General features: G+C 41.4%; 1 protein-coding gene across 1 annotated transcript in view; it reads left to right on the forward strand.

The window, feature by feature from the left end:
- The first annotated feature begins 11,206 nt into the window (after positions 1-11,206).
- The window catches only part of TMEM132C (transmembrane protein 132C), a 227,112-nt gene continuing 225,024 nt past the window's right edge, over positions 11,207-13,294 (forward strand). Inside the window, exon 1 of the mRNA XM_072880304.1 lies at positions 11,207-11,741. Coding sequence (XP_072736405.1) covers positions 11,666-11,741 — 76 coding nt within the window. The 5' untranslated portion in view covers positions 11,207-11,665. The remainder of the gene's footprint in view (positions 11,742-13,294) is intronic.

Below are 13,294 nucleotides of genomic sequence, written 5' to 3' on the forward strand. Positions count from 1 at the left end.
GCAATAAACCAAGATCAATGTCTGGTTCGGTTTGCTCATCCAAGCAGTGAGCACAGGAAATTCAGCAGAACATGATGTTTAAATCATTGTCACCAAGCAGAAGGAAAGAACACTGTAACCTTTTGTGAATTCAATGACAAATGTCTGCTAACTGATATTCTAGAAGACGGTGAACACTTCAGACCTGCTACTGTCCTTGTAAGTCAGGAGGTGTATTTTATAGATGTTTTGGAGAACAAGATTGAGACTGCTACCGTCTAAGGAGAAAGAAAGGGGCATTCAAAATTTCTACTGCCTATTCTGCCAAGCAAACACAGCCCACAGAACAGAGAGAGAAAAGTCCTGCACAAAAGATACGGGCATGTTATTTATAGTCAGGCTACGAGTATGCAGTTGATTTTGCTTCCTCTGAATGAAAGTTACTGTGCTTTGGACAAGAAAATGCAGTTGATATTTGAAATCAGAACACTGATTGAGTGTTTTGAAAGTATAACACATGCATTCTTAGCAGAAAATTACAGAGAAGTCAAAGTCCTATGCTGCTGATTACAAGCTTTTGTGTCCAAGACTTATCGAATATAATTTTGTACCCCACCTAGGACAAACAGGGTATGTCAACCTGTAGGTGCCAATGCAATATAATGATTTCATAATAAAAGACTACTAAAATAATATATAAATATATAATACATATTATTATAGCTACTATAAAATAGATAATAAAAATAACAATAAAAATAAACTTTTAATAATAAAAATTTTCTATTGCATTGACAATAAAATCAAAGTATTCTAGTATGCCGTCATGTGTAGTTTAAAATGAAGCCTCATAAAATTAGGAAAGAGTAGCAAAAGCTCTCACATGTTCAACCCTCTTAGAAGCAGCTGCGGCAAGGGATTCAGATTAATGCAGTTGACTACTGATTCAATTAAATGTTAGATTTACAAATTAAATTAGCTATTAAAAGCCAGGAAATAATATTTTTTGGGTTATTTTTAATGAAATATTTTTTCAGTTGTTATGAACCTAGGAAATCATTGAGAAAGAGGTTCTTCTGATATACTATCTTGTGTCTGCTTTGAAGTAAGGCATGAGGAATAGTTGTATATGGTTACAAGATAATTTGCCAAAAAATAGAGTTTCTTAATTTATTTGGTTAAAAGGTGGCTCATATGCTGATGAATAAGGGCTTATAAAATTTCTGAAAATGCTACTATTGTAATTTCAGATGTTGTCAATATAAATCTCCTGTATTTTTTTAATACTACTAATCTCTTCCCCTAATGGTGTCTGTGGTAAGGGGTTCCACAGACATTGCCCCTATTCATAAGACCAATTTTAAAATTGCTGTCTTGCAATTGTATTGAATATCTCTTTGGCCTTGCATTAATTAAGAAATTAATGAAATTCTTGATTTACCTTTACCTTATTGTTCATTATTTATGCCATTTAATCATCTCTACTGCAAACCATAATTTAACTGTTAACTGTTCTTACCCTGTAGCTACTTCTGATGGCAATGTAGGCAAAATGTAAGGTTGTCTCGTTGAGCAGTTTTAATTTAGGTTAATACACGTTGCTTGAACGCAGTTGTGGAAATTTGGACAATTTCTACTTAGTGAACGGGGCGGTGGGAGGGGAGCAGGAACAACACTCCTGATATTATATAAATCTTTACATCAGCCTTAAGTCTAGAATTTTGAGCAGACAGTAAAATCAAGGAAGCTTAAAAAAAGCTCATCCATGAGTCTTTATAAAGCTGCTTTTTGGGTTAGCAGTCAAATATGACTTCATGTACAATCTATTTCTGGCAGTAAAAGTGTGAGCTACAGTTCAATGGAAAGACAATTCTCAGCCTAAAATGCCAAATTTCCACCTTGGTACTACAGACAAAAGTCCTCCTGTTCTGATAGTGCGATTTATCTTTGACATTCAAAGCTTAAGCAAGTATGTCTGCTTCACACATGGGCACTATTAAACTACCAATTAGAAGTCTTACAATTTGCTGAATGGATGCAGCCTAGAACAATAAAGATTAGCCACAGAGTTAGAAGTTCAATCTACTTCTCTTTGGGCATCTTTAAGTTTCTTCTCTACTAACTCCTGTTGGCAAAGATGTTCAAAAAAGCAGTGAGCGCTGACAGAAGAGTTATGTGGAGATCTTTCTGCCTTGATCTGCTCAATCTAAATAAAACACATCACTTCACGAAATCGAGCTGCTTTTCGTAACCACAAAGTCCGATGTATCCGCTACTGAGGAGGGAAGTGCAGACAGACTTACACGCTCCCTCACGAGTTCCTATTGATCTCAGGGGATGTTATGAAGTGTACGTCCTAACTCTGTGGATGTCAGAGCCTGTTGAACTGTGGTCTTCAGACCACAAACATTTAATGAGAACATAATAAATAGTCTGTGGCTCTGTGGATGTCAGAGGCTGCTGAACTGTGGTCTTCAGACCACAAATATTTAATGAGAACATAATAAATAGTCTGTGGCTCATCTGTAGAGTCATATTGCCTTTCATTTTTAATTAAAAGTCTCATTACAGTGACAGTGATAGTGGTTTCTGCAAGAAATGTTCAGGGCTGATTGTAGTCCATTGATCCAACGACCTGCTTCTCTAAAGCTTCTTGGGTTAAGTTCTTCCCTCACTTTAACCTCCTACCCACCCTCAATGCCAGTGATTTCTATGGGACTGGCGACACTTGCAAATCAAAATACAACCAGGTTCCTTCTGTTTCTGCCCTGATGTTCATGTAAATGAGTCTGGAGACATATTTACTAAGAGCTCAGCATGGACAGCTGTCACTCTTCTTTTTCTTCTTCTTCTCATTAAAGTAACTTGGTGATTTTCAGGTTCACATGAATAATGAGATAGAATCAAGAATCATAGAGTAGTTTAGCTTGAAAGAGACCTCTGAAGGCCATCTAACACAAGCCCCTGAGACATAAGAGTCATATCTGAGGTGATGTCAGTGTTTCTGCAGAGAACTGGAATGCCCTGGTAGAAGAACTTCATAGCCTGTTTCATGCATACTAATTAATTAATGTATAATAAAAAGGCTGAACAGTGAACACTCTATAGTGAAGTGAATTTTGAAAGTTTTTCATTTTCTGGAGATAGTCATAAGGTATGGCTTGTTTCTACAAATGTTTCATTTTATTATATGATTTAGGCACTTGGAGAAAGTTTTTGAAAGTAAATACACAAATCAAAATATAGAAGAAAGTCTGTGGTATCTTCAGAAGTGCCAAGAGGCTGCAAGAGTTTCTGCAGCACGTGCATATGTTCCTCAAAATCTGTTTAGATGGCTATCTTAATCCATTAGAAGTCTAAACTGTTTTTATAATTCTTCCCTAGTTCTGTTTGTTTGGGTTTTTTAAAAATCTGTCCTAACACAGGTAAGAGTCAGCATTCTTATTGTTAACAAGATAGCTGTATCTAAAATGTCATTAGAAATCTGTTGTCAGTTTCCTTCATTTGATTGGGAAAAACCAAGAGGCAGAAGTAACATCTAGAAGTTCCTACTCCTCACTAGATTATTATTAATTTTTAACTAGGACTATTTAATTGCATCTTCACCAATTTACAACAGTTATTGGCCACAGTAATCAAACAGTTCCTAAAGCAATTTGAAGTATTATACTCCTGTAAGACTGTATTTGTTTCGCAATGTTTTCTTTATAAATAATATGCATTAGGTTAGAACATTATCCTCATTAGCCTAGGGGACTGTTGAAAAGCAGTACTTATATGAAAGATTGAATTTCAGCGTTTCAGGTCCTATTATGCTAGGTAATTAAATGAGAACCTCTGCTAATTGTGCTGCATCAAAGCCTGACAATGACTAGGAAGAAATGGCATGTTCCATTCATTAAGCGAGGATAATACGCTTGTTATGGCCAAATAATCCATCACGATCAGAGAAATGATGCGAATATTGTTTATCTGTATGCCACATTACCGCGGCTTGGCGCTCTCATATTGCTCTTAGTACCAGATGCATCGGCAAAAGCGGCAAGCCCACCCCGGGCTCCCGCGGCTCCCCCCGGCGCCAAGCAGGGAGGCCCGGCTGGGGCACGAGGGGGCACTGCTCGCCCTGCGAAGCGACCGCTCGCCCCCGGCAGAGCCAGCGCCGAGCGGGCCGCCGCCCGCCGCCCGCCGCCCGCCGCCCGCCATCCGCCATCCGCCACCTCCCGGCGGCGGCCCTCGGCAGAGCGCCGGGCTGTGCGCCACCTCCAGGGGTGTTTCCCTTAGCGCCTGGCCGGGTGCGGCCGCCTCCGCTATGAGCGCCCGAGAACGCGGTGCTAACACGCGCACCCACGTGTACCGCCGGCACAGGCCTGCTGCGCTGAACGCAACTTCCGAGCCTGGTAATCGTTACCACGTGCTAAAGTAAGGGTTGAACTCGGGCCAGTGTCAAGGGGTTCACCTGGATTAGCAATTTATCCTGGGCACGGCACTTTGAAGTAGCTATCCTTTTTCAGAATACAACCTGCAACAGATGTGCCTTGAGCATTTCAAAGCCTTAACCTCAAGCAGATCGGAATATGCCCTAGTAAAGTGACAAACACCTTTGAAAAGCATTGTATCTGACAGAATTTTTGTTTCCGAGGTTAGTAGGTACACATTAAGACAACTAATTCACATTGCAGAAAGCATACTAGTGTGATTCACGGTATACATTTTTAACACTTATCAAGATATCTTGATTTATTTTACTTTATGCATACAAATATAAGAGAAGGAATAAGAGGGATCAGAAACACCTGTGGATGAATTGTTCCAAAGTTTATTCGTATATGTAAATGCTACAATATATACACACGAAAAATGCTATATAAGACACGGGCGTTATTGGTTTATAGACTTCTATGGCAATAGAATCTAGAGATCATAATTAGTCCATCATGATCGTTCCCAAGAGTATGTCGTCTCAGGTCATAATACTTGGATAAAACAAAGAAACAAAGAGAAGAAACATTACAGATGAAAAAAATACCGCTGGGGATTGCAGTAAACCAATACTTAGTCTTGGCTCTGTTGAAATTCTGCTCACATTTGCTTTCCACAAGTGATGAAGTTATATTTGCATTTTATGCCTCTGGAAGCTAATAGTCTCAAATGTTACTGGTAATTTGAATATTTACTGCAAGCACGGACATCTTGAAAATCTGACCATTATAATATAGTTATCACAGTTTTGGAATTTAAAAAATTAAGGAACGTGACATCATTATTTATGTATAAAAACACTGATATTTGGCCTTAGAATAGATACCAGATTTGCGGCCGCTCAAAAACCTAGATGGGTTCAAAAACAATTGGAGAAATTCAGGGGAGAGAAATCCACCAAAGACAAAGATACAATTGTTGGCTCAGGAATTCTCTGAGCTTCAAATCTTCAGAGCCTGGGAAAGGACGATCACTGCACACTTGCCCTCTTGTACTCTTCCCAAGGCATCCGGGTTTGGCCACTGTCAGAAACGAGCTAGGTGAACCTTTGGTCTGACTCAGTGCAGCTAGTATTATAGACATGCTTAGCACGTTGAGGAAAAAAGATCAGCTTCTTCAAAAATTTCAGTTATTGAAAATTTTGGAAAAGCTTATGCATCCACATAGAGTAATTCTTTTACATAAGTGCAGAAAATTAAATTTGCATCTAGCTAATGGCATGACTTTTGTAAAGCTGATGTGTCAGGTGAAGCCTTTGCAACCAGAAATTAAAATGTTGAAAAGATTCACAGACCCCTACAGACCCCTGCATTCACAGACCCCCATCACAGATGCTTTTTATCAAATGCCCCATTTTAAATGATATGCCCTTTACCTTGTAGTTGCTTTCCTGGACCTGTTTCTGTGAAGCTTCTCATTGATAAATTTGGCAAAGGGACAAGTCAGAGGAAACATACTTCCCTTATTTTACTAAACTATCTGTGAATAGAACTAGGCAATAAATACCCAAAACCATGTTAGCAACATGGCATTTTGTCTCCATTGTTACCAAAATTTACCTTATTTTGGTAGCAGAGTCAAATGGTAGGATGGAAGGCCACATATTTAACCCCTTTGATATCAGTGATTTGAGTATCTACTGTTTTTTTATATACTCAGTTGTCATTTGAGGAGTGGTCTTCTGATCAAAAAAGCTGTATCTTCAGATCTACAACTGAAGGGTACGCACCCATGGCACCCCAAATTTTTGATCCATGCAATAGACAGATATTGTGTACATTGCTTACAGTCATGAGTATAATAACTAGGAAAGATCACAGTGACTAGGTGAGCTGGTTCCTTTTGCAAATAATGGTATCTCGTGATCCTAAGTCCTTGTTAAAAACATTTGTCAACCAAAAAGATGACAATGCCAGGCACTATGGTAGAAAAATACATTTCTGATATACTGAATGTAAACCCATGCCATGCTGTCTGCATGCAGCACAAATGCATAACTGTAAGAGATACAAGTTGTATCTCTATTTCAAAGATAAATGCTGACACTGAAGTATAATAAAATCACTTTAAATGGCAATACTCCTAACTGCAAAACAAAGCATAGAAGACAGAAGAGAGATGATAATGCGCTCAGGTACAAGGATGGGATAAAACTGAATGCTGAACACTTTTTCACTCTATTCCTTTATGTGACTTCAGATCTCTGGCAGAATTTGGGGTGCACCACTCTCCCTTTCTTTCTGTTGGACCTTGTATACATGGGCCAATACAGAATGCAATTTTGGTATGGACATGTGCACTGAACTGGCCATGATCACATTTGGAATGTGAAAAGGAGGGTTTAAAATTCTATATTTAAAGAAGAAGAGTTAAGAAAAGTATAATACTGAATAATTACAAATAAGTGAGCAGAGAGGCATACATTAAATGAGAAAGCTATTTATTCACCTAGTCCTATTAATTTTAAAGAATGGTAGAATATATATGTAGCTTTTTTCCTCTATGTGTCCATGTACTTGAAGAAACTATTTGGTGTCATTATCCCATTATACATATAAGGACATTGAGGGATAGAGTGTTTAAGGTCACAATGAAAGACGGTCTCATTTGTATGATATAGTGCCAAGGATAACAATACATGGCAAGCTAAAACAGAGAACAAGTTAAATGGGCCTTCGAGTAGTAGACATAGTGCTAGATGATCACATCCAAACCCACTCACATGTATCAAGGACCATCTATGTTTTTGGCTAAATTAGAGTAGTGGTCAAAGACTAGTTTTCATTACAGAATGATTAAAATCAAGATTACAAGCTGCAATGTCTATTATACTCACTTATGTCATGAGTGCTAAACTGCTGGCAACATCACAATCCCAACATCTGTTTTCTAAAGTTCTATCAGATTATTCCTTCTGACATACTTTTGCTTCCAGTCCAGACTTAGGGTTGGTTGACAGGTTTTTTATTTTCTTTTGTAATTGAAAGTCTACATAGCACAAAATTTGGTCGCTTTTTGCCTTAAAAAACCACATTTTCACATTAAGGAAAAAATCTGTAACATCTTGTACTTCAACTATTTTCCATTTTATGATGAATGTTACACATCCCCATGCTCAGTATAAGACAGCTTTATGGCTTTTTCATTCTCTAACAAAAAATAGCAATTTGGATAGCTGTAAGTACCTATTGTAACACTCAGTCACCTACACAATATGTTACTCCTCAAAGTATATGATCGTGTTTTCACCTGAGAAATGTTGGTGAGATATAGCCACCGAACAGAACTTCTGCATGGATGCAACAGATGCATCGTCAAAATGCAAATTGTACAAAATACCTCAATGCCTGCATACAGGTTGGAGAGTTCTGCTATCGATTGATATCTGCACATGGCAATAGGAGCTTCAATGTGGTGGATTTTTTTTTCTGCTTTCATTTTTTAGCATTGTGTCAGTGAATTGGCATGTGACTTTAACATTGCGGCTGGCAAAATGTAAAGAGGTTGTGAGAGACCTCAAGGTAGGTTGCATTTTCAGCCTAATGTACACTGCATGGTACTTTTGAAAATTTTAGGAGGCTGACTGACCCCAAGAAATCAGCCCACTGTCACTCTATTTGTTTCTGAGCATGTTCCTTGTTTCCTTACACTTACTGCACGGAATATGCTACATGTAAGACTGAAAATTTCAGTTTTGCCTATTACAAGTCACAAGAGCCCATAAAGACTTCAAAACTTAAACTCCTGAGATCCCTTTGGAGAAACAAAGTTGTGTAACTCCATTAAAAATATCTGTTGATGAAATATTTACTACAAGTAGAAAACAAAAAAATTGTGACAAAATCTATGTTGTGACAAATTTAATTGTGACAAAATTAAGTTACATAGTATGCAAAATGAAGTTCATACTATTCATTCCCTATATTCAAGGGACATATATACCTTGACACATCATTACTAGGATGTGCTGAAGTTTAGGGTTAAGCTAGTGGTAAAAATCACCAGAAACAAAAATACTTAACCAATTCTCCTTACTCACTTGCGTAACTCTTTGACAAGGTAAGACGTGGACTTGGGGATAAAATTTCCATAAACTTTAGTGAGAACAGAATTGAACTCTTAGGACTAAATTAATATCCATTCATGTTATATAGTTTCTGCAAACTAACCTACTTGACTTCAACTGGATAATCTGAGGAGTAGCATAATAACCAACATGCATAAGATATCAGAATCTAACTTTAAATGCACAAAACCACTCTGGACCAATAAAACATCAGAAAATTCCAAACAGATTCAGGACTACTTATGATTTAACATACACAGAATGCCTTTGCTTACATGCTTAGAGACATAATTTGGACTGTATCAAAGGTAGGCAACGACATTTCACATATTTTTTAATCTTAATATTATGGTTTCCTTTTTCAGGACTCCATATATACTCTCCCTTGCCTTCAAACACACCCCTTCCCTGTTTTTGTGCTTGGTGTTAATTGTACTGTTATAAATTGTTCACAGCAACCCATATGTTCATTATAATACATTAAGAAATAAATTAAGCTAGGTTCTTTGAATTTGAGTGCAAGTCGTGTATTTAACTCCTTTACTTTGAAAATGCTAGCTTCTATTTAAAATTCTGGTACTGAAATATTGTACCTACAATGACAAGTCTGTCCAGACTTCTTTACCATATTTATCACCTTGTTATCTGACTTCTACTTCTTATCCATGAAAGTCTCTGCCAATGGGTTCTATGTGCAACTTCCAAAACTTTCTTCAGAGCATGTTATGCAAATAACATATACACTCCAATTCGGATTGGATAAACAGGACATATCCTACTTGTCAGTGTTTCCAAATAATCTCATGTTCCATCTAATTTACATCATATTGATTTTTCTTCACAATTCAAAGAAGACAAATGTTGGTAGTTTATGAATGATGATAGGATTGGGTTTTGGTCCCTTAGTAAAAGTTGCCTTGGAAATAAATAGCATTTGTCTTCACTGTATCTGCTTTCTCTTATAAGTCAGATAGATTGTATACGTGCATTACCTACAAATTCAAGTGCAGGACATAAATGTTTGTTAGCTGCTGTGTTTTACTCTTGACTGCTCGATTCTTATATTTAAACTCATCTAACGAGTATGTGTAGTGTCTAGCAGAATTTACAATCAAGCAGAAGCAACTAAAGCTGTTACACATTTTTGAATGAGTTTTTCACTGAGAAATGCTTCTTTACATTCTTGCGAGAAAAATGATGTTAAAATTGCATCCATATGATATCCTCTTTCTGCTTTTTCCACATTTGAATTAGCTGCTACTGACAATAAAATCATGTAAACCATGACAGCACAAAGCATACTCCTGACAAAGTTCTCTGCAGTTCCTCATCAGAAATCTCTATATTAAGGTAGTCTTTCTTGGCTTGGCTTATCAAACTGGAAATAATGTCTTGCATGAACAATAGGCTTTTTAGAATCAGCCAAAATATGTTTTACTCATTTTATTAGGGTAAATCTAATGATAAACTTTGACACCTCTCTCAGTAACTGACCCCAGATGGAGAGAACCTCACTGATTTTGGTTGATTAGCCAGCCACAGAACACTGGCTGTGAGTATTTGCCTGAAGGATCAGAGCCTAATTTCTCAGGATAAAAGCAGCAGGTTGGAAAAGAGGTCACCATTTTAAGGCATTGCGTCTGTTTCTCTCCTTAGGTGATTTCTGTACTCAATAGTTATTACACTAAAATACTTCAAATACTCAATTCTTACTAAATGGCACCTTGCTTGCTATATGCTACAGCTGTAGTGAAGATTATTAAAAGTATGTTTACTGTTGGGCCACAAAAAATTACATTTTTTGCCACAAGAAGGAGGAAGAGATGCCAGCTGAAGTTATTCAGGAGACCTGAGTGAAAACATCTAAGTAAATGAATAGGAATAAAAACATGGCCTGTGAATTATGTTTAGAAGACAGAACTGAAGAAGTGTGCAGAAGGAAAAGAAAAAACAAGAGGATGAGGAGGCAATGACAGGCTACAGCTGGGTGAAATACAGGTGGGTCAAGCTGTTCTCTTCGTTTGGGGGCTTGCAGTGGGCTTCCCTCTCTCTGGAGGGAAGCGTATGTGCACAATAAAGACTCCTGTTTTGGTAAGGCTCTTTTCTTTTGGTTTTCTATTTTTAATATATGTTGCTTTACCGCAGGACTTAAGACAGCAGGGGCGCAGAAATGGGGCGGTGAGGTCAGTGGTGGTCCCTCATGTCGGAGGGGAATTTCTCTACTCCCCAGGGCCAGCTGCGCCCGCGGTCCCTTCCTTCCCGTGCCCCTCTCCTCATCTCCGCCCTCGGCCCCCAACCTGGCCAGCTCGCACCCCGAGGCAGGACTCCCCTCTCTCCTGTCACGCCGGCTTTGCAAAACTCCTTCCTCCCCTCGCAGCCCCGGCGCTCTGAGCGGGCGTCTCACCTCGTCAGCCTCCTCCCGAGCGGGGGTCGGCACCAGGGGACCGACACCGGGTCCTGCTCCCCGCCTCGGGGCTGGGCCGGGCCGGGCCGCCCTCCCCTCAGCCGCTGCCCCAGGGTCTCCTTCCCCTCAGCGCCTCCCGCCCCCCGCTGAGGGCGGCCGTAGGTAGGGCTCCCCCCGCCCCCCTCCCCGCCGCGAGCGCCAACGGCCGCCGGCTCGAGCTCGGCGGTCCCCCCTCCCTTCCCCCTCCCTCCCTCCTCTGAGGGAAAAGTGTGTGTGCGCGCGTCTGCCGGCGGCCCCGAGATAAAGGCACGGGAAGCGGAGCCGGCTGGAGCCGCAGCGGAGGGCGCTCGGGTTCAGCGGGGGACGAGCCAGCCCCGCCGGCTCCGGGACCCTCCCCGCCCTTCGCTCGCCCCTTGAAAAGTTTTGCCCGGGGAGCGCGGCGGTGCCGGGGCGCCCGTCAGCCTCAGCCCGCCATGGGCGCTGCCCCCCCGGCCCGCCCCCGCCGGCGCTAGGGCAGGGCGCGGAGGGGAGAGGGAAGGCGCGGGCGTGCGGGGCTGAGGAGAAGGAGCGGAGCCGGCATGGGCAGGAGCCCGCCGCGGGGCTGAGGGCGCTCCGGAGCGAGGTGTGCGTGCGAAGCTCGGCGATGGCGCGCCCGCAGCGGGCGGCGGGCGGGGAGAGCTAGCGGCGTCGGCGGAGCCCCCGGAGCCGCACCCGGGACGTGTCCCCGTCTCCTCGGCATGGCGGGGGCTGCCCGGGGCGGCGGGCCCCGCTGCCCGGCTGTCAGCCTGCTCCTCGGAGCCCTGCTCTGCGGAGGTAAGCGGGGAGGCACTTGTCGCTGGCGGGGCTGCGGAGGGGGGGAGCCGGCTGGTGCTCTCTGTTGGAGCGAGTGGAGTCACCAGTTGATCGCGTACAGGCTGCGCTGGGCTGGTTTGCAGCCACTCAGGCAGCGACTTGAACTCCTTCCTAAGCAAGCGCCTTGTTTTCCACCGTAGCGGCTTGTGGACTAAATTACTCCTTCCTCCTTCTTTTCCCCTTGCCTCTTCTTTTCCTTTAAATCCTGCTTCTATCTCTCGCTGCTGTTTTAAAATTCTGCCCCCCCCCCCTCCCCCTTGTTTATTTGAATGGTAGGAAACCTTGCAAGCTTGCATTTGACTAAAATGAGAAACAGGGAAAGTTTCTTTTTTTTCTGCCTCAATGATGATGATATTTACAAATGCATCTTAATTATTGCGCTGTGTTAAAGGGATCCCTTCTGTGGGAGAGGGTGACCCCGTCCCAGCTTGGAATGGAATATACGGAGCGGTGAAAGCTATAAAAGGCACTAGGAGTACAATGACAGTGTTTAGGAATAGCATCCTTTAAATTATATTGGAGTTGTGCAGTGGTCGCTCTAGAGACTGGATAGAAGCCCTATTACCTGGACTGGACAAGATACTTGTTATCTTGATTAAAGGGACAGCTGAGGAACAGGTTTGTCTTAGGAGAGAGGTCATTTGAATGATCTGCTTTTTTTTCTCATCGCTGAACTTCTGTGATCACAGAGCCCCTTTGACAAAGGCAAATCTTCTCTAAAGTGATTCAGGAATGCAAATCGTGCATGATCCAAACAGGGATTTCTGTGCAGAATGGTAGGTGACTGCCATGTCTCAACACTCCTTGTTTTCTTGCTCAGACCATGATAGTTGTGGACATTTTCTAAAAACATATCCTTCTCCCCCATTGGGGGGGATGGAAACTTGTTAAGCTCTCTGCAATTCCTGCTGTTGTTGCCATTCCTAGGGATAAAAAAAAATGATTTTGCCTTTTATCCTGGTTGGTATTAGTGTTGCTGTTTGACTGACATAAGAAGATTACTAATGAAAGACTCTTCACTGTTTAGTTTGGTCCAGTCCTTCCAGCCTCTCTCCCAGGGTAGTAGATTGTAGAGGCAGCCGTGAGATATACAGAAGTATCTCAAGAGTGAAGTAAAGGGCAGAATCAGTAGCAATTCATAAAGGGACTTTTCCCACCCTGATCAGTAGGGGAAACAAAGTGCTTGGCAGAAAATTGCATGGCCTCTTAATGCTGGTCATTTTAATATAGTACATTAAAATTAATGGACATCCCAGTGACTTGACATGCTCTGAAAGTGCTGATGTGAAGAATTGAAAATATGGGTTTCTGTTTTGATTGCTGCAGCCTGGAGGTGACAATTATATTAGCCTTATGCTCACCTTCAGAGACAGCATGAGATTAAGACTTGTAAAGAGTCTGGCATTTTTTTCGGGCAGCATGTCTCTTCTGCCATGCAGCTTTGACAGTCACAAACGCATCTTCTCCAATAAGCGTTTGCATTAGACTTAATATATTGAGTTAGGCACTGATAT

This window comes from Ciconia boyciana, chromosome 15 (genome assembly GCF_034638445.1).
Source record: "Ciconia boyciana chromosome 15, ASM3463844v1, whole genome shotgun sequence".
NCBI classification, from domain to species: domain Eukaryota; kingdom Metazoa; phylum Chordata; class Aves; order Ciconiiformes; family Ciconiidae; genus Ciconia; species Ciconia boyciana.